Source organism: Panthera leo, chromosome D4, assembly GCF_018350215.1.
Source record: "Panthera leo isolate Ple1 chromosome D4, P.leo_Ple1_pat1.1, whole genome shotgun sequence".
NCBI lineage: Eukaryota > Metazoa > Chordata > Mammalia > Carnivora > Felidae > Panthera > Panthera leo.
The window spans coordinates 25034621-25055996 of record NC_056691.1 but is presented as its reverse complement, the minus strand read 5'-3'; the positions used below and the strand labels follow the sequence as shown (position 1 = coordinate 25055996).

The 21376-nt window shown below is 39.9% G+C and overlaps 1 protein-coding gene and 1 pseudogene across 10 annotated transcripts; both read left to right on the top strand.

Moving 5' to 3' along the window:
- The first annotated feature begins 76 nt into the window (after positions 1–76).
- On the top strand, positions 77–12467 carry HNRNPK (heterogeneous nuclear ribonucleoprotein K). Of its 10 annotated transcripts, none has more exons than XM_042913370.1 (17): positions 77–217; positions 2224–2300; positions 2408–2492; positions 2929–3026; positions 3727–3783; positions 5234–5277; positions 6153–6225; positions 6730–6801; positions 7301–7414; positions 7831–7959; positions 8585–8892; positions 9011–9065; positions 9378–9461; positions 9726–9741; positions 9819–9901; positions 10304–10473; positions 11189–12467. In XM_042913370.1, exons 3-17 carry the CDS (start codon positions 2435–2437, stop codon positions 11220–11222), a joined length of 1395 nt encoding a protein of 464 aa, XP_042769304.1. In that variant the 5' UTR covers positions 77–217; positions 2224–2300; positions 2408–2434; the 3' UTR covers positions 11223–12467. The 10 variants fall into 10 exon arrangements, with proteins under 10 accessions (XP_042769304.1, XP_042769305.1, XP_042769311.1 ...); XM_042913377.1 differs by lacking the exon at positions 77–217 and adding an exon at positions 488–575 and having other exon boundaries at positions 11249–12467; XM_042913369.1 differs by lacking the exon at positions 77–217 and adding an exon at positions 488–575.
- Positions 12468–15844: 3377 nt separating this feature from the next.
- Positions 15845–18662, top strand: LOC122204534 (annotated as a pseudogene).
- Positions 18663–21376: the final 2714 nt, after the last annotated feature.

Below are 21376 nucleotides of genomic sequence, written 5' to 3'. Positions count from 1 at the left end.
GCCCCTTCCCCGCCCCCTCCCTGTGCGCGTGAACGAGGTAGCCTTCAGTTCTCGCGAGAGGTTCCCCCCCCCCCTCCTCCTCTGCCTCTAGTGAGTGCGCGAACGAGAAAGGAGGAGGGCGCTCCAGGCGAAAGCACTGCAGACGCCATTATTCCCTGTTTCTCTGCTGCTGCAACCTCGACGTCTTGCCTACGTCCCGCTTTTTTGCGGCCTATAGGTAATTGGGGTTTTCGGCGCTAGGGTATTATAGATTCAGGCAGGGGTTTGGCCTCCCTAAAGATTGCGTTGACTTCTCCCAAGCCCGGCTTTTCTCGGGCCCTTAGCGGCCTCACAACCTGAAGGGAGGCGCCGGCGCGAGGCGTGGCGTCGCCTCCTTCGGCGCCTTGATTGACGCGGCCTTGAGCCAATCGCTTTGCCCTCGCGCCACCGCTGAAGCCCGGGCAACCAATTGGGCTCGGCGGCGGGGTAGGAGAGCGCGGGGAGGCGGGGGAAGGCGGAGGGGGCCTGCGCTCGTTCTCTGTCTAGCTGTGACCGGCTGAGGCGGCGCGGCGGTACAGGGACGGCGGCCTCGCGCGGTGAGGAACGGGGCAGGGCGAACGGTGCGTGGGGGCGAGGATCGGAGACCAAGTTTGCTGCTTGAGGGAGGCGTTTGGGGGCTGCTTGGTGGTTGGCCGCTTCTCAGAAGGGAACGTTGCCCGCTTTCCCCTCCCCCCCACCTCCGCCATTTCCCTGAGCGTGTATCCGCAGTCCGCGTCGTGGTGCTAGAGGCTGCGGGGGGGGGGGGGGGGGGGGGGGGGGGGAATTGCGAGGCAAGCGCCTGTAGGATGATCTGTAGTTTTGCAGGCTTGAAATCAGGCATCTTGTATAGGAAGAAGCGGCCGGCGGGCGGGACCCGAGGGCGGTGGAGAATGCCGCCACTCTCTTTGTGTGGGCCCCCCGCACTTCGGCCCTCCCGGCCCCAGGCTTGGAGCTGGAGCGGGGGAGATGGAACGGTCGAGGCTGCCTCCGTTGCTTTGTCTCTCCCGCGGTGGGGGGAGGGTGCGGGGGATGAGATCTCGGGACCGCGTGGTGGGTGGGGGAGGGGGTCCGCGCTCGGCTCCGCCTAGTAGCACGTAGTCGCCATTACGCGGGCCGCCATTTCCTGTCGGGTCCGGGTGAGGAGCGGCGCGGCGCTTCTGGTCTCGCCTACGGCTTATTCAACTCCTGTTACTCGGCCGTTGCGGATCCCCGGTATCGTGCGGGGCGGCGGGGGGGGGAGCATGTTTGCGTTCGGCTAGTCGCGCCCGTAATTAGTGGCTTTCACGGTCTGAGGAATGGTGACTGAAAGACTTGAACGATGAACCGCGGCAACGTTTTTATCTAAATTTTCCAGCATACTCCAACGCTTAGCTGAAGGATGGGCCGTAAGGATAGCGTTTCAGTTAGTCGTTAAAAGAGAAGCTTATCGACAAATGTTATGAAAGAATGGGAGGCATAAAACGTATCCTCGAGTTTTAGCTTTAGGCTGTCTGGCAGAAGCCACTTGACTATTTCTGCTAGTCCTGTGAGGGCTGGTGAAAGGCGCCTTGCGGTCCTATCACGCTGACATTAAAGGAATAATTGTTAGGGTGCAGAGAGTTTTAACCTAACTTCAACTATTTCTATGGGGCCAGTATTAGCGTTCTGGGGTTCCATTAGCTGTATTTGAGTAATCGAGCAGTGCTGGCGGTTTGGGTCTGCTCCCTGTAAGGTTTTTTTTTTTTTAAGATTTAATTTTCCGGTACATTGACCTGATTGTTGGACACAGCTTGAATTTGCCTTCGCTTGTAAACTTTAGAGTTCAGAGAATGCCCTTTCAAGTCGGCAATGGGAAGAGACCCACGAGCAACTTAAAATTCCAGTATAATCAATTTTGTGTACCTATAAATTTATACCTTTGGGGACAAAATTGAGACTCTGAGCTTATTACAGGTCTTTCGTCGTTTCTGTATTTACTGTATAAAACCATTAGTTGCTGTGGTGGGACTCAGTCCAATGGCTAAAAATTTGTGGTTTCCCTTTTGCGAAAAAACCAGAGTCCTTTGGTTACTTTTTTTTCCTAAGGCTTACACTCACTTGAGAGTGTAAGACCCTAAAACAAGTTTTAGAAAGAGCTCTTTAGTTTATTTGTATTCAGATCACTGTTCATTAGTATTTAGTAATGAGCAACCAAAAAGCAAAACTGATTTATGTTGGTTTTTATAGGCTACTGCAGCACTAGGGTGTCAGTTGGTCCCGCCCAGAACACTTCAGTTCTGCTCTGCAAGGATATATAATACCTGGTACGTTCTAGAAGCAGAGTCATTTCTTTGCCTTTTCTTTTATTTAGCGAGACACAAAGCTTACTTTCCAATAAACCAAATGTACTAGCCTCTTTATTTTTCAACAGATTGGTGTGTCCATTTAATTCAAGAAAATGGAAACTGAACAGCCAGAGGAAACCTTCCCCAACACTGAAACCAATGGTGAATTTGGTGAGAACGCATTTTTAGCAATTTTTGTGTTTTCTATTCTGTTTCATTTTTTAGAACGGTTTAGTGTGACATCCCTGTCAGTTTTCTACTTAGGAACTATATACAACTGTCTTTTGCGTTGTTGACGGTAAACTTAAGATAAAGACAACAAAAAATATTTTTCTTTGCGTTTTACAACTTTTAATCCTTTGAATTATTTTGTCCCTTTCATTGTTTTGTGTTTAGAAAGAGTTTTTTGGAAGGGAATGTGCTTTGATTCATAATTAAAAGTTAGAATCTGAGCGGCTTTGGCCTTTTCAGTTAGCAACAAATCTCCAAACAGAACGGAGTTGCTTTCTCTGTCCTGTGGGTTAAAACTAAAATGTAATTGGATTAAAGGGGCTTTTTCTTGTTGATAACTGGTGCTTTCTTTGACATCTGAACTGTTAATTTCTAGGTAAACGCCCTGCAGAAGATATGGAAGAGGAGCAAGCTTTTAAAAGATCTAGAAACACTGATGAGATGGTTGAACTACGCATTCTGCTTCAGAGCAAGGTATAAATTTTACTCTTGAAAATCTTAAAGTAGTTCTTACTAAAGTAGAAATTAAAATAAGTTCTGGTTTGGCCCTCTGGGAAGCATCCTGAGCCTTACAGATTAAGGAATGTAAAAGATGTGTGTGGCTCTTTTTAAACAGATTGGTAAACCGTGTTATTTGGATGACAATTAAAATGAAAGCCCTTAATACAGTGACGCTATGAGTAAAAGTAGGAGAAAGGGTATAGGTGATGATTAAAGCATTAATGGATTAAAGATTATACCTTGATTGCATTGTGGGGAAAATATCCTAGTTGGCAGTTGACTTGATGGGCATTATCACATCACAATGTGAAGGTACCTAGTGTATTTAAATTACCTTTTTCAGAATGATACCATAAAGGTAATCAGTACATAATTTTCACACTCTGTATTTTTGACATGCTTAATACTGCAAAGCTGTCTTGGTGTTTTCATCCCCAAAACTCAATAGAGACTCGATTTTTTTTTTTTTTTTTTTTTTTTTTTTTTTTTTTATCTTCATGATTTTGATTTTGATACCCAGATAGATTTTCAGCTCTGTAACCAAAAAGGGGAGGTTAGAGTTTTGTTAGGGTTTTTGTTTTGGGGGGTGGAAGGGTTTGGTTGCAGTTTAAAAGCATAGGAAAATCTGTTAATATAAGGGAAAGTAAATTTCTTGTGTTTATATCTTCTCCAGAATGCTGGGGCAGTGATTGGAAAAGGAGGCAAGAATATTAAGGCTCTCCGTACAGACGTAAGTATTAAAGAGTTTAAACTACACAAGCAGCTTCAATTTATGTGTTTGTAGGAATTTAAAGATTTGCATCATAGAAATCATTCAATAGTCTAGATACAAGCCATTTGTAATAATTGAATACATAGTTGATTTCAAGGTTTGCCATTCCTGATTTAACAAAGCACAGATTGAGTTTGGGGAGGGGGGATCTGTATTAAACCTCTTCCCTTTCTGATAACTTTACACCAAATTATTCACTTCAAGATAACATTTTAATTAGAAATAACGACAGTGTAAAAACCCTTAATTGCACTAGTTACCGTGTGTGAATCAATTACAGTATTACAAAAACCATTGCAGGTGGCTGATTAAACTCCGAAATTTTTATTTTTTAATCGTCCATCTGTTTAACAGCTTGCACATGGAGCACAAAGAGATTAATGTTGAGGTTGCATGATTTAAATATGGGTAAAGAATAGACGCTTAATCTTAAATTGGGAAACCATTTGTCAATGCCAGTGATTTGTTTGAGTCTTCATATTTTATAGTGGGTTGACTCTTGTGATTAGACACATTAAATGTTGGTATCACCAGAAGCGAGCATATTTATAGGACTTGGCTACACCAAAATTCCTAAATTTTTTTCTCATAGTGTACACACTCTTAATGTTTCTTTGCTAAAGTTGAGGCAAATAATAACTTTGTGTTGAATACTTATTTGATAGTATTTCATTTCTCTCTTGGTCGCAGATCTTTGTATGTTCCTCCTGTAAACTGAACTTGAAAATTTGTTTTAAATTTTACAAACTTGCCTGCTAGGATCTAGGAATGCGTTTTAAACCTCCAGGAAACCAAACTGGTCTTTTAAGAGATAGGGTTTTTGGTGGTGTGGGAATTTTTGTTTTGTCTTTTACAAACCTCTCTCCTCTTAATCCAGATGTTCTATATAATTATCTGGGTTATCAATTTCCCCATTTCCTCAAGAATTTTAGTAAACTGAGTCATGACAGGTTTTGTGTCTACCCTCATGAGCCAGCCTGCTACTGAAACATCGTTTGTTAAAAAGAAAAAAAAAATAGCTAGTACCATCATTTAAGGTCCTTAAATGTTAAGCCACAGTCAGATTTAGAGAAGTCCATTATTGTGTTAGTCTTCAGAACAACTTAAGCTTGTTTCATTAATTGAGAGTATGAGTATAGTTTGTATTAAATTAAAATTTATTGCTTTTCCCCCTTTTCCCTCTCCTTGTTTTTTTGGCCATATATCTCCGTTGCCCATGTACTGGATCGACTTACCCCTGCGTTGCCCACCATGACGTTGGCCCATCCGCCCCTGAACGCCCATGTGAAAACCCTGGTTGGCTATGCCCAAAAATGTGCTCGTTGCCAAACGGGTACCATACTTGACAACTTCTGATTGAATGCCCATGCCCAATGCCAACATCCACGAACGCCAATGACCAATGCAGTACAATGCCAGTGTTTCAGTCCCAGACAGCAGTGGCCCCGAGCGGTATGTCCCAACAGTTTATGCCTCACTGCCTGATTAGAAAGAGAGAAATGTATTTTATTACCTGCCTTTTATATAATTAAATAGTATCCCCTTTAGACGGTGTATTGTTTTTCAAGTTTCTGTCTTATTTTCCCCATTAAGTCTTTTTGTCACTGAACTTTTACCGTGAGTTGCCCACCCAAACGATCCACTAATTTTATTTCGATGGAAGGAGCACAGCTTCAAGTGTTGCATATTTGCTGCATTGTAAATCAAATTGTTACCAAAATAGTCTCTCGCTCTGTCTTTGTGGCCCACCTTGCTTCCCAACATTGCCTGTTCATAATTTTTTCTGATGAAATGCTAACTCTGGTTCACTTTCCTTCACTTCTCATTTGTGTTGTCTTTGTTTTGTCTCGCATTTGTATTTGTTTTCTTGCAGAGCCCATTAGTGATCTAATTTCTAACTGGTATCCATAACCTTACTCCAGATATAATGTTCACCACTTGCATATTCCCCCACTTTTGCCTAAGAGAAGGTGTGCCAGTTTTACCAATGTAACAGCGAGGGTATCCTTAATTAACTTAGTGGTGGCGGGGAACATAAATATTCAACTCTGCTTCAGTTCTGGTCAATTTATTGCCCACTTAATCTGAGCCCTTCCAAGAGCCCATTCTCTCTGTCTCTCTGCAAGTCTCCTAATATTGTTATCATGTCTGTATTGGGCATAAAACAAAATGCATGTGAAAAACCTATAAATAGGCTACTTTAAATGGGGAGATTAATTGTATGTTACTTCTCTGTGAAAGTTTGTATGACTACTGATGATGAACACAAAACTCATTTTTTCTTTTCCACCTTTTTTGTACTATCTGGTATTTGTGATGTTTGACAGCATATTGAGTATCAGTGCTGATATTGAAACAATTGGAGAAATTCTGAAGAAAATCATCCCTACCTTGGAAGAGGTAGGCTCTCTTTTTTTTAATGTATTTGGCAATTGAGGGGGGAATATTTAAAATGTTTTATTGGGGCTTAATAGGGGAGGTGGAGAGACAGTGACTGTGACAGTTTGTAGCAGCGACACATAAACTGCTACATAATGTGCATGGTTACTATTCCATGTGTGTGTTTTAAAATGTAATCTGGAAAAAAAAAATGTAGTCTGGCCACTCCAAAGTAAATACGAACTACCTGTGGTCTTGCATATTGGGTGTAGCATATATTTTATGGGCTCTAGTCCTAGAAGAGGTGTTTTTTAAGGTAGAATATTGATTGTGGGGACTGTGTTAGATTTTTTAACTTTATATATTCATGTGTTTATTGGATATATAGAAAAAAAGTTACTCTTTGATTCTTAAGAGTTTAATGGTATAGATATGAAATATGTTGTAGTAGCTTTACCAATATATGCGACAATAGCCTGATCACACTAGACACTTAACCTATTACTCTTATTTTTCTACTTTCAGGGCCTGCAGTTGCCATCACCCACTGCAACCAGCCAGCTCCCGCTCGAATCTGATGCTGTGGAATGCTTAAATGTATGTCATAGTGCCATTGAACCCCACTGAAGTATGGAGCCTGGCCCATAGGATCAATTTTATTTTTAACATAGTGTACTTATCCCGTCTCTATAGAAAAAGGCTTAAAAACAAGAGAAATGAATGGTCTTACAACTCACTGTTGACCCTGCTCCATGCTGCAGTGGGAATTAACTACATTTGCAAAGTGCTTTGCAGTCATTTTTATTATGGTGTTATTTGAATGTTAATAATAATTTTGTGGTAACAGCGACATGCTAAATGGCTGCAGTGTGGGTATGGTGTTGCAGGACCTGAAAATAAAATAGTTTTTTAAGGTGGTGCAGAATGTCCTTTTTGGGCCTGGCTATTGAGGATAATAAGCACATAACTGGTAAAGTTATTGAAATATAAATTCAGGTTGCTCACTGCAACAGTATATTGTCATGCTTATAGCAGATAAGTGTGTATTGGGGATTCTTTGATTTGGGACTAAAATCTTATAACTCTCCCTCTGCAGTACCAACACTATAAAGGAAGCGACTTTGACTGCGAGTTGAGACTGTTGATTCATCAGAGTCTGGCAGGAGGCATTATTGGGGTCAAAGGTGCTAAAATCAAAGAACTTCGAGAGGTAAAGGCACTGTTTGTTTTCTTCTCCTACTGTATTACTAGAGAATAGCTGTTCATACACAGTTGGATCAGTGGACTTCTCTCCTTCACCCACTTGACCTTCCTCCCTAAGATTCCTTATCACTTCTTTGTTCATGTAGTTTGCTTTTAAAATACAACAGCCTGGACATGCTTGGGCGAGTTTTTTGCCAAAATTTTTATACACTGGCAAGGTCCTAGAGCTATTTAACAGGGTTTTTATATGGTCAGGTTGGGGGGGGGGGGTGGTACTGAATATGAATGTAAATTTCTCTGAACCTAGGATTTTTTTTTTTTTTTTTTTTTTTTTTTTTTTTTTTTTTTTTTTTTTTGGGTGTATTTCATGTATTTTTAAATGTCTTCTAATTAATGCTTCCCTTTATTATATACTTATTACAGAACACACAGACAACAATCAAGCTTTTCCAGGAATGCTGTCCTCATTCCACTGACAGAGTCGTTCTTATTGGAGGAAAACCTGATAGGGTTGTAGAGTGCATCAAGATCATCCTTGATCTTATTTCGGAGGTACTTCATTTACATTCAATTCTATGCAACAAATAGATTTTTATTCTAAAGTAGTGTCACAATGTTTAGACAAATGGCTTTCGTCTTATGCCTTTACCCGTTGGGGTTTTCTTGTTTTTTGGATATTTTAATTTAAAAGTTTTTTGAGATGGTGGTTATTTGATTATTGGTGAGAATTTTAATAATTTTTGATTCTTCAAGTAGTTTTTATAGTACTAGTACTACGTTGCATAGCTTCCCAACTGACGTCCTTCAGCATGAGTTAGAGGCTTACCCAGGATACTGATCCTTCAGCCCTTGAGATGTTTGGTTTTTTTTTTCCTTTAAAGACCCCATTGTGAAATGTGTGGGTGGGATTTTGTGTTCTCTTTCTTGAGATCTGAGGGTAAAAGGCTGCTGCTTCTTCCCCCACAAGCCAGTAAAATTTTCAGACTCACCAAAAATACTGCCTTTTTTTAAAATACTTTCTTTCCTACTATTAACCTTTTGCCTGATTGCTTTCTCCTGTCCCAAGTACCTCCCAGGAGAAATAAGGGACTTGAAATGTTTGGCTTGTTAACATTTAGTATGAAACAAGTCTCTTTTCCTTGTTCTTTTCTCTAACGTTGCTACATTTTTGTTTTAGTCTCCCATCAAAGGACGTGCACAGCCTTACGATCCCAATTTTTACGATGAAACCTACGATTATGGTGGTTTTACAATGATGTTTGATGACCGCCGTGGACGTCCTGTGGGATTTCCCATGCGGGGGAGAGGCGGTTTTGATAGAATGCCTCCTGGTCGGGGTGGGCGTCCTATGCCTCCATCTAGAAGAGATTATGACGACATGAGCCCTCGTCGAGGACCTCCTCCACCGCCTCCTGGACGAGGTGGCCGGGGTGGTAGCAGAGCTCGGAATCTTCCTCTTCCTCCTCCACCGCCACCTAGAGGAGGGTAAGTTTATTACATCCACACAGTTAACTTAAAACCGGCTACATTTGATAGGTAGATAGATTTTTGTTGTGTGTGACATGTAAACAAACTGAGATTACAACACGTACTGTGCTTGCAGAGATCTAATGGCCTATGACAGAAGAGGAAGACCTGGAGACCGCTATGACGGCATGGTAAGAACTCTTCATTTATCATCAGTGTATATGTGAGGGCCTGTAAAGGGTTTTAAAGTCAAGTAGTTGACAATTTGTTGAAGATGATTGTTAATTGAAAAGCTTGCTTTACCAGTGGACTTGGTAGATAACTAGTTAAATCACTGTCAGTTGTTTGTTGAAATATTAAGACTTTTTTGAGCCATTTTTGTTTCCCCACAATGTATGATTGGTGCTGATAAATATTTGAGTGAAGTGAAATAGAAGTGAACCTTATAAAATGGCTGAAATATATAGTCCAGGTTATGTTAACAAGGTCTATCTCTGACACAGGTTGGTTTCAGTGCTGATGAAACTTGGGACTCTGCAATAGATACATGGAGCCCATCAGAATGGCAAATGGCATATGAACCACAGGTTGAGTATCATGGGTGTTTGCATTCATGTCAATAATAACTTAAAATGTTTACCTCCTTGCCAGTAAGTGTTTTTCCCTCCTGTAATGTGTTTGTTTTTGTGTTATGTACCTGAAGTGTTTTCTTCCCCAAGGATTGTCTTCTAAAACCTAGGGAGAATATGGGAGGACTCTAGTTTCCTAAACTAAGATTTTAGGAATATTAAAATACCTGAAGGGTAGTTTTGAAGGCAAAGTAATTTTTTATTTTTTCTTTCCATTTTTAGGGTGGCTCCGGATATGGTAAGTTTTTTCCTTTGTGAAATCAAAACATTATTTCATGCTTTCTAAATGAACTTGATGCTCATTATTTAAATCAGATTATTCCTATGCAGGGGGTCGTGGCTCATACGGTGATCTTGGTGGACCTATTATTACTACACAAGTAACTATTCCCAAAGATGTGAGTATTCTTTGAATTCTTACATTCTTGTAATGTTAACAAGGAACGTTTAATGAGTCTTTTTCTTTAGTTTCCTGTTTTAATAAAAGGTCTTAATAAAAATACTGTATTTTAGGATTAAAATTGTGTTTTACAGACTTTAGTGAGGTGTCTTTCTCCGGCTTGAGTCTTGCACTGTTTTTAAAAGCTGAGGGTTTTGAAGCCCTTGATTTGTTTATTAAAGGAAGTGTTGATGTGTGCTGTGTAAATAACATTATAATTCAAACCTTGATTGGTTAGAGGACCTTAAGTAATCTTAGAATAAACTGTGCAAAGTTAGTACTCTTGATACTCATTGAAAATACAGGTAATATGGTTACTTTGAAAGTATATCATAAACACTTGTTTTTAAAATCTTTTCAGTTGGCTGGATCTATTATTGGCAAAGGTGGTCAGCGGATTAAACAAATCCGTCATGAGTCAGGAGCTTCGATCAAAATTGATGAACCTTTAGAAGGGTCTGAAGATCGGATCATTACCATTACAGGAACACAGGACCAGATACAGAATGCACAGTATTTGCTGCAGAACAGGTCAGTTTGAGTTTAGCTTTGTGCTAGCCTATACATACTAAAACTTTAAAAAGCCTTCTTCTCAATTGATTTTTCTTTTAGAAGCCATGGTGTCTCAACCTTTTGGGGACCTAACTTCTAAACATTCTAATAGCTTTGCTTTAATTTTCTTCTGCTTTCTTACTAAAAACGAAGACATTCAATACTAATCTTGCTGGAAGAAGCCTTAACCAAGCAAACTTCTCATTTCTCTGGTGAAAACTGCTGCCAAAACCACTTGTTATAAATTATACAGAGCCTGTAGAAAATGTAGAAGATTCAGTGGATGTTGGTCTAGTTCTGTGTGGAAGACTAGTGATTTTGTTGTTTGTAGATAACTAAATCGACAACAAATCACAGTCTGCCATATGGCACAGGCCATGCCTCTACAGGACAAATGATTGGTGCTGTAAAACGCAGCATTTCACACCTTACTGGCATTTCTTTGTCTTCTCTACCAAATATTAACAACTTTTAATTTCATTTTCCTAATTCTGCTCTACTAATGTCTGATTTACTATTAATCATTTTTCTTGAATTTTACATTGCTCTAATTTTGTAATTGCTAATGTTTTAATTCTTCTAATTGTAATGGACATGTTTATCATTTTAATTTAGCATTGAAATTGTCTTAATGTTGATTAAGATGTTACGAACAAAAATTCTAATTCGTACTTTTTTTTCTTTTCTTTTATAGTGTGAAGCAGTATGCAGATGTTGAAGGATTCTAATGCAAGATATTTTTTCTTTTTTATAGTGTGAAGCAGTATTCTGGAAAGTTTTTCTAAGACTAGTGAAGAACTGAAGGAGTCCTGCATCTTTTTTTTTTTATCTGCTTCTGTTTAAAAAGCCAACATTCCTCTGCTTCATAGGTGTTCTGCATTTGAGGTGTAGTGAAATCTTTGCTGTTCACCAGATGTAATGTTTTAGTTCCTTACAAACAGGGTGGGGGGGGGAAGGGCGTGCAAAAACTAACATTGAAATTTTGAAACAGCAGCAGAGTGAGTGAATTTTAATTTTTGTTCATTGTTGGTGGTTTAAAGGAAAAATATTCCCCCCATGTAATTATTGTGAACACTTTGCTTTGTGGTCACTGTAACATTTTGGGGGGTGGGACAGGGAGGAAAAGTAACAATAATAGTCCATATGTCCCTGGCATCTATTCAGAGCAGTGTGCAGAATGTAATGCTCTTTTGTAAGAAACGTTTTATGATTTTTAAAATAAATTTAGTGAACCTATTTTTGGTGGTCATTTTTTTTAAGACAGTCATTTTTCAAATGGCTGGATTCCCAAACCCACCCCAAACTAAACACTAAGTTTGATTTTCAGCTCCTCTGTTGGATATAAATAAATGCATCTCTTCTTGGACATAGGCATAATATCTTGGCAAATTCCATTCTGGTGATTTCTTGATGATTTGAAAGTCCATTGCTTGGAAAGAAATTTTGTCATACACATTCATGCTTATAATAAGCTGGGGATTTTTTGTTTGTTTTTGCAAATGCTTGCCCCTACTCTGCAACAGTTTTCTATGTTAGTAATTGTGAAGGAGAACCGAGGTGGGGAGCAATACTACAAATTCAGTAATGGTTTAAATATATGCCAGAAGCCTAATGGCAACAAGTTTTATTAATCAGAATAATACTTGGTTATGGAAGTGACTGATGCTAAATAAATTCTTATTATTTTTTATTAGATAATTTCTCACCTATAGACAAACTGTCAGCCTGCTAGTGTCTATTAGTTAAACTTTGTAAAATATATATATATTCTTGTTTTTCCATTGTATGCAAACTGAAGGAAAAAGATGTACCATTTCTCTGTTGTATGTTGGATTATGTAGGAAATGTTTGTGAACAATTCAAAAAAAAAAAAACGATGAAAAAAGTTCCTGTGGATGTTTTGTGTAGTATCTTGGCATTTGTATTGATAGTTAAAAGTTCACTTCCAAATAAATAAAACTCCCATAATGCTAGATTTGATGTGTGCCCAATTTGAACAAGGGTTGATTGACTACCTGTAAAATTTGTTCAAACGTTCCTCTTGTAAGGAAATACAGTAATCTTAAATTATATTTTTTTTGTGTGAAGTGTGTTTCTAGCATTTATAAATGAAGTCTGGCAGGGGTGGTAAATATAAAATCCCAGTGATTAAGCTCTTAATTTGTTAAAAGGGGGAGTCTAGCATAATGAGAGCTGAGTCACGATTATCCAGTTGTACAGATCTTGCTATTCTCAACACTGCCTACGAGAAATTTTGGATTTCTTAGGTTTTTATCTTTAAAATAGCTCTAGTTTGATGATTGAAAATGCTGACAGATAATGTAACAACTGCCTTAACTATGTATGGTTCCTGGCTCATAAATTTCTAAAAATTTCTATTAACCTCCAACTGTCTAGAAAGTATGAGAACAGTTCAAGTCTACAGAGAACAATCAAGGATGGAATTCTGCTTTTATAGGTTTAGGAAAAAAGACTTGGACATATAGATGAAGTAGGGGGGTTTTCTGGAGTATACATTAAGTAGTACATGCATGCAAGCATCATTTAAAGGCAGAATTTCATTCCTTTTTTAGTTTGGAGAGGAATTGAGTGTTCCCTTGATAACTGAAATAAGTGTGTCAAAACATTTAAAACTACTGAATGCTACATGTGTAGTTTCCCAAAAGGAGAAATTAGGCTGTATTGCCACATGGGTGTTACTTAAGCATCCCCCTTGTGTATTTTAAGTATGGCTGATTGATGCGGAGTTGTTTAGGGTAGTACAACCTTCTGTTGAAATGAGCCTTTCCCCTACAGAAAAATAAACAGGTGCTACTTAGTCAAATTGTTAGTCTTACTGGAGGAGGAGAACACTGGCTTTCAGAGCACTCATTGGTCGTTCAAAAGTTACTCCTGGATTATTAGTGTGAAAGGGTTTTAACTTGCCTTTTACAAAGAATTATGACCTTGAACCTATAAACCTACCAAAAAATTAGATGAGAGAATATCTGCCATTGGAAAGTTGGATGTACCTACCACTTGGGAAGGGAGAGGTCTTTTGTGTTGCCACTATTTGTAAATGGTGTTGGAATATGGGCTAGAAATTGAGTTAGGTTGAGAAATTTATCGGAAGTAAACATGAAGCTTAAAATTCCCTTAAATGGAACGTTGAACCAATTTTATAAGTGACTAGTAAATACGCTGATTTGTTAAAGCTTTAAAAATTTAAACGTTAAGAGATTCCTAAAATGTTTTCAACTTAACGTTTTGAAAGTTACTACCAAAATGCCAGCAAACGTTGGAAATCATGTAGCTTGCACCAAAGTTTTTCAGGAATGAAGGTCTTAAAACCTTTCCCTGCCATTCAAATTTTGCCTTTAAAATGAGACTGTAATGTAAAATATTTCAATTTTGTTGAACGATCTAGTAGTTCTAAATCTTTGATCACTGATAACTACTGGAATGCTTAGAGACTGAAGAGGGAAATGAACATGGCAATATTTCTCTTAATCATTTTAGTGGTTTGTTTACAGTGTCTTCTGTTTGTGCTCAAAATGGAATCACTGTTCCACAAACATGGAATGTGAAGCTTGCTACTAAAGGGACATTTTGAATTTTCTCTTACAGGCCAATGAAAATGTTTTTGTTGACAAAGTAGGATTTTAAGTGTCTAATGCTTTTTTTGGATTTTGGATTTTTTTTGGAAAGGGATTCAGTCTTGATGATGGCTAAATGTAAATTAAATCCATCATAAATCTATTTTGCATCTCCTATTAGCAAGGTTTGCCTATTGCTGGCAAGTTAGAGATGAAATGAACTGTTTCTTCATGGAGGCATTGAACTTACAAAAAGCTTAATCAGTATTTCTCAAACTGTTCCTAGGACCACCTTTAAAATCGCCAATGGTGCTGGTTAAAAATATCTAGACCCCCACACCTCAGTTCCACTGAATCACAATGTCCAGAGAGAGGTACCAGGAATCTGCAATATTTAACAAACTGAACAGTTTAAAGACCAGTGTAATACAGCAATATATAGTAATGCTTCCATACCTTTTCATTAACTGTATTTAGTTGCCAACGTATACAGGTACAGCGGTGGGCCCTAAGGATGCAGTGGTTAGAAACCATTTATTTGGAGAGACCGTTCAGTAACCATCTACTAGGGGGAAAAAAAAAAAAAAAGATGTGCTTAGGAAAGCAGAAACCAATGTGTGTTTGTACATATAGGTGTACACATTCACAAGCAGATGGGACACACTGTAGAATTAAAACTAGAGAAATCCCATTGTGTTAACCCAAAATTCTATCCCTTTCACCTCTTAGCAGATGCCGCTTGTGTACACAGCTGGCCATCATTTGCCCAAACCAGGCTTCAGCACTTCCAGTCAGGGAAGAAATCCGACCTCAGGGAAAAAAAGAATACCTAGAAAATTAAACATTTCACATCTGTCTGTATTTAAAATGGGGAGCTAATTTGAGTCAAGGACGTTGGAAAATCTAGGATGTAAATGCTTTGTAGGCTTGGGTTCCCATTTGCCAAACGAGTAACAGGCACTAGCAACAAGCTTGTGGTTAACTGATAGACCAGCTCTCCTGTGACCTCAAACTTTCCTAGTCTTCACCTCATTTTCTGCCCAGAATCCGTGCTCCTCCCACTGCCCCCTGCTACCCCAAACTCAGACCTGTAACCCCCACACCTGTAGTTATGAGAGAAAAAGTATGTCACCAAAACTATAAACCTTCCAGAATCCTTTCAGAAATATTTTCTTTCAGTCATCCTATCTCCCTTTTCCCCCTTCTTCCTTGAAGTCCTCCTATCATTAAGGAATAGGCTTCCTGGAAGGGAAGGGCCAGTTCACTTAGAACAAAAGTGTCTGTGGGGTCCGGCCAAGGCTGGGGGGGTTTGGGGGGGGGGGGAGGGGGAGCGTGGCATATGACAGCTGTTCATCAGAGCAAAAGTCATTTAGATAGTAAAGAGATTAGGCAGGAACAGAATAGAAAGTACCAGCTAGGTCCTTCAGAAACCTCCCTAGGGTTCCTCCAGTAGAGGATGATTAGTGGAAGCAGGAACTCCAGGTAGGTTGACTAGGAAGCTGAAAGAGAAGGCTTAAACCTCACTTCTATTTGGAGCCCTGCAAAGTGTCCCCATGACTACATGGGCTTGTAAAGCAGAGCAGAAACTGAGGCAATCATGTTTTGGGACAGAGAAACCCTGAGATTTGCACACACTCCACAGTATTCCCTTTGATGCCCATATGGCATAAAAGGGACAGTTGAGTGCTAATGGGCTTGCCATGGGGTCATCACGGTGAAGAGGAAGGTTACTGCATATCCGAGGCTGTAAGGAAGATAGCCTAGTCAGGGGGTGGATGGAGACAGCAGAATTTCAAAGGTTTGTCAATATTCATGATGAAAGCCAAGATGAGATCAAGTTAGTCAAGAAGAAAGCTAAGCCGAGTGCTGAGAAACCAGCTAAGACTAGCTTCGGTCCATTCAGTGGTAACTGAATTCAGACACCAGAAGATCCCAAACAAACCTACACAGCTTGAGCAGAGACCACTTGATGCTAAAGGCTCTTTACTCCTATTATCAGAACACCTTATACCCTTGGCACCCAGAAGACCTCTGGGAGGTCTTGGAAAGGTAGAGGTAAAAGACTGTTTAGAAAAAAAAAAAAAATCCCTAATAAGGGGTCTGATCTTTAACTGAATAATTATTTCCCTTAAATTAGACCATTTAAAACTGGAAAAGACCTCAACTTGCATTTAATTTGGCAAGTTTATGTGGTTTTTTTCTACCATCAATGGGAATGGGAACGTATAGAGAAAGAGGGCATATGGGAATTTGAGAGCCCTAGAAATCAAGAGGTAAAAGGCAAGAAAAGTAAGGCAAATACAATCAAACCATAAGTTCTAGGTGGAGGTAGCCTCAGTTGGCTTGGAGCCTTCATCTGGTAGATCAGGTAGCTTTATCTAGATTATTGATTCATACCTGTGTTTCAAACTGGCACCAATTTTGTGTACAATTCAGCCTCCAGAACTCTGTGGGATCAAGCTGACACTAATCTCCAGTTGCGACCAAATCATGGCTTCACTCATGATTCCTTTGCTTGCTTCCCTGGCTTCCTTTCACCTGAGAACATTCCTCCAGTGAGTCACTGGCACAAGAATTCCTGACCAGGGCTCTGCTTCTAGGGACTTGATCTAAGACAGTTGAGCTGGAGCAAGAGCAGAAATTTACACGACCGAGACATCCCTGACTTAGATTTTGATGCAGTAAGTAATGAGACATTGAGTTCTCTCCTTCTCTGGAAGGGATGAGAATTTTTTATAAAGAGTAACTGCATTTTGCTAGCAGTGTTTTTGAAAGTATACATATGCAAACAATTATTTGGATACTGAATAGCCATAGGAATGAATTATAATGTACCTTTTTGTTAAACAACACAGCTTCACTTTGACCTTTCTAATAGGACCCAGCTTTGCTTTTGGAGGTTTCTCTCTCAGCTGTTTATATCCTGGTCCTTGGGAGAGTCCTTATCACACCAAGAGAGTAGGCATTTGACCAAGGCTTGCCTGACCTGGGAATTTAAATCTTGAGCAGAATGATTGATTGCAAGCCAAGTTACAATGATCATGGTGAGTTTTTTCAGCAGCACTAGTAGAAGAAAACTTTGGGCAGTTTCTCAAACTGGTTCCCCAGCCTCCCCTTCTTCTATCCTTCACTTCTTCTTTCTCTTAACTTTTCAAAACATTCTTTTTGCTTAAATTAATTAGACAGTTGCTGTTACATGCAGCCCATCAGTCAAAGAGGCTTATCTTGTGCAGGCAGCACTGCTAATTTGGGGGGCGGGGGGGTGGCAATAAAAAGCACGGGTCTCAGCTGCCACTGCTGCCAACCAATGTCACTTGGGTCTTCACAGTTATGCCATCTGGGGCATAAATCAATCATTGCCAGGCTCTCTCAAGGCTGCCACTGAACATTCAGTGCAATAACTTGCCTCAAGTTTCTGGCTTTTTCCTCCCCTTTCAGACTTGAATCAAATGCCACATGTCACAGAGAAGGGAACGGACTTCTGGAGCAGCTACCAAAGGGGCTGGATGATGCGATCTGGAATGAAAGAGGAGTCAACTCTGGAGGAGAGAACTCTGACAAAAGGGAAATAAGAGCAAGGAGAGAGACGCACCGCCGGGTGATCTGTGGCCTCCAGCCAACTCGCCCAGTGGATCAGATGCTTAGTGGACTGCCCCAGGCATGTGGTCAGTTTTGCCCCAGCCACCAAGCTGCTGTACTCAGTGTTTTTAGAGATACAAGAAGAATTATTAGAGTACAATTGGAATTGGCACTAGTGTTCTTGAAATGAGCCACAGGCCATCAGCCTCTGCTAAGATTAATAACAACACAGAAAATCTTGTGTGGAAATTGTCAGTTGTTCCAGACAACTACAAAATTATTTCTGTGCAAAGAGGCATGTCAAGGCCAGTTCACTGCTGTCCTCTTAAACCTGATTGGTCAGAGAGGTGTGCTACCTACGAGATGACAGGAGCTTGGTTAGCTAAGGCAGCAAAAGAAGCCTAAAAGTTTAGGAATGTGAATATTGCCTATCCTAAGCTTGGGAGTTATGCGAACATTCCAGATCCAAGCCCATTGAACCTCCTGTGTACATCGCTGCCCCAACGAGACCATGCACAGAGTAGAGTTTGCCTTGATTTCTGATGTCCAGGGAGCAGTGCTGGTTTGCTGCGTGCCCTCAAACTTCCTATCCAGGCTGGTGGATGTTTCCTAGTTTGGTGTGATTTCCACACCCAACACCCTTGTGTGTTTCGGCATCTGTGTCATAGGCTTGGTCCTGGAGTGATTAAGAACAGCCGTGGAGAAGTTCAGCTCCATCAAAGCACAAATGATTTATGATATTATTGATAAGTCTCAAGGATTCTATGTATATCCAGTGGATCCCAGAATAGAAGCAAGATGAATATTCCATTCTGCATTGGCAATGCCAAAGGAGACGATGCTTTAGGAAAAAAAGATTACTCACTAAAGCTCTTGAACTCAATGTGATCTCCTTGAAAGGGTGTGGGTCTGTGGGAGGCATCCAGCCTCTCTGTATAATGCTGACAGGAAAGAAGATGTTCAGAACCTGGCAGCCTTCGTGAAAAATTCTTTGGAGATGCATCAGCTATGAACACATTTTTTTTTTTTCACTATTAACAGTTAATAGGTTTAATTACTTAATAAGTTTATCTCAGATATACATTTCTAACCACATGATAATAATGTAATTGTGAGGACAGCTTCAACAGTAAGTTCATATTCCAACATAAATTTTTGTTGAAAATGATAATCAAAAGGAAAGTGACTTATATCAAGGCAATCATCACTTCCCCAAGAGTCTCTAGAGAAGTAAAGAATAACTTTACAAACAGAATCTTGTGTCAATTTTAAACACAATCATAGAAATACTAAAGCTGATAATATTAAAAACTCTTAGCTTTCACTTCCCCACCCCACCCCCCATTTATGTACATTCCTATGGAAGCAATATCCTAATTTCCTGCAGTCTAGGGATTGAACCTGTAGCAAAGTCCATATTTTACAAAGCCTCCAAATACTGCTGCTAATTTAGGACATAGCTTTCAAATGTGAACATTCCCTACTCTGAACCTTTAGCCATAGACTCTAGAAATGGTGCTCCCTTACTTTATTTCTACTACAGCTGTGAACACAACTTAACCAATATATACTCTGCGCTTGAAGAAGCTACAAAATTTAAAGCTACTTGGGAATGGCTACAATAAGTTAACAAACATGGTATTTTTCTTGAATGGAAATTTTATTATGGATTCTTTTTTTCAAAGAACAACAGCAAAACATTCACAGCTCTGCAAAGCTGGTGAGACTTAACAGACACCTTAATTCTGACTTGAACTGGAAACATTTAAAAGAATTTTCCTCTTGCTTTGCTAACAAAATCTAGTTTATGTTGTCTTTTCCTTTTGTGTGTGTGTGTGTGTGTTTGTTTATGGTATCGTTGTTGCTACTTTTTCTAACTGGATCCCAGTATTCAAACTTGTCTGTGGACTTAATTATGCAAATTGCAGTTAATTGCTTCTGGAGACACACAAAGACACAGCAGGGTGAATGGGGTCCTCTGGGTACCGAATCTTGATCCTTTCCAAAATGACATAGTGGGGTCTCCTGGGTTCTACATCTGTTAATTCAAGTTTACACTGACTGTGTGGTGAGTAGTTTAGGGGTTCTAAGCTAAAGGGCAAACTGGGGATCTTTCTTTATCCTGTTATTCTGATAAAGAGATAAAAGTGACATATGTTTATATAGCAAAATCTGTTTTAATACCAAATAGTTTATATCTTTATGCATTTATAAGAATACAGTTCTCAGAGTCCCTGACATTGTGCATAACATTACATTAGTAACAGTTGTGGCCCTCACCCTGCCCTGCAACTTTTAAGCTGCTTCACAGAAATGATTTAGAAGTTCTCCAATTCACTCTTGCTTTCCTTCCAATGGGTAGAAAAGAAGGTTGGATAGTTGGTTCTTTATGTTTTAGGTAAGCCATTGAGGGGCTCCTGGGTGACCCAGTCAGTTGAGTGTCTGACTTTGGCTCAGGTCATGATCTCACAGCTCGTGAGTTTGAGCCCTGTGTCAGGCTCTGTGCTGACAGCTTGGAGCCTGGAGCCTGCTTTGGATTCTGTGTCTCCCTCTCTCTCTGCGCCTCTCCCACTCGTGCTCTGTCTCTCTCTGTCTCTCTCTCAAGAATAAATTTAAAAAAAATTTTTTTTAATTAGGTAAGCCATTGAACTAAAATTCTCTGTTAAACCTCCTCATCCTTTGTTCTCTTTATACTGTCTGACCAGAATGATGCTGTGAGTTCTGGAAGATCTTTGCTTAGGAGTCTTTCCCCCTATTGTTTATCCATGGTCAGTATTTTATGTTGAATATGTGAAGGACATTAAAATCCTAAAATATCCAAAAAGAGGGAGAGACACAGAAACAGACAGATGGGAAATTCCTCTCTCTTCCTCTCACAAACGGCTCTGAGGCAGTTTCTCCCTGTAGTTTGTCCCATATAACATAGACTGTGTCCATGCTCCTACACTAAGACTAGCTGTGTCTCTCCAAGGCTCGCCACAAAGCAGTGCCTAGCACAATATCACATCCCCTTATATTACTTTCCATCTGAAACTTCCTTTCTCCTTTCCTTCACTGTCGATATCCTCAGATTGCACCTCAGAAATAAAACATCGGCACTTAATCCCTGCCCCAGGTAAATCCTGCCCCATTTCAAAATAAATATTCCTTTGTATCTGTTTACTTTTTTGTACTTTTTTTAGAAGCAGGCTTTTACATTTATTATTGTTGAGTGTCCTCTCCTCCCCCTCGACCCCGCCCTGCTCTGCTCACTATTTTTGCCCTACAGTCTAGCTGAGTGATTTATTAGCAACTGGCACCAAGTCTCCAAATCAAAGTGTGCAAGGGAAACACATTTGCGTGATCCCCCTTAATAGAAGATACACCAGGCAATCTGTCTACTTCTGTTTCCCAAAAATAAAATAACTAGAAGGCCTGCTGCTTCTCTTCCACATATTTGAATTTGGGTTCTGGAAATTTCTCCAACTGTCTGTGCAACAACCTCTTGCTTGACAATTTCCAGAACCCATTCCACTGACAGCTCAGCTTCAGCTTCTAGCAACCCTGAGCAAGAGAAGGTGATTATTTGATCAATATTTTACATTGTATCCTGAAGTGGTGAGTTCAAGATTATTCAAAGAGATATCAATTATAAAGCAGAGCACACACCAAGTTTCGGTTGTGCAAGACAATCTGTCCGGCAGGAACTGATGATGACCGACATCACTCAAGTCACCTCTTTGATGACA

What these genes read in the sequence shown, in the direction of transcription:
- HNRNPK (XM_042913371.1), top strand. Translation starts at nt 2,435, where the DNA reads ATGGAAACTGAACAGCCAGAGGAAACCTTCCCCAACACTGAAACCAAT. An exon ending in TTAAGGCTCTCCGTACAGAC is followed by an intron (nt 3,784 to 5,233) that starts GTAAGTATTAAA and finishes TGACCAATGCAG; the next exon opens with TACAATGCCAGTGTTTCAGT. An exon ending in TCCTTGATCTTATTTCGGAG is followed by an intron (nt 7,960 to 8,584) that starts GTACTTCATTTA and finishes TTTTTGTTTTAG; the next exon opens with TCTCCCATCAAAGGACGTGC.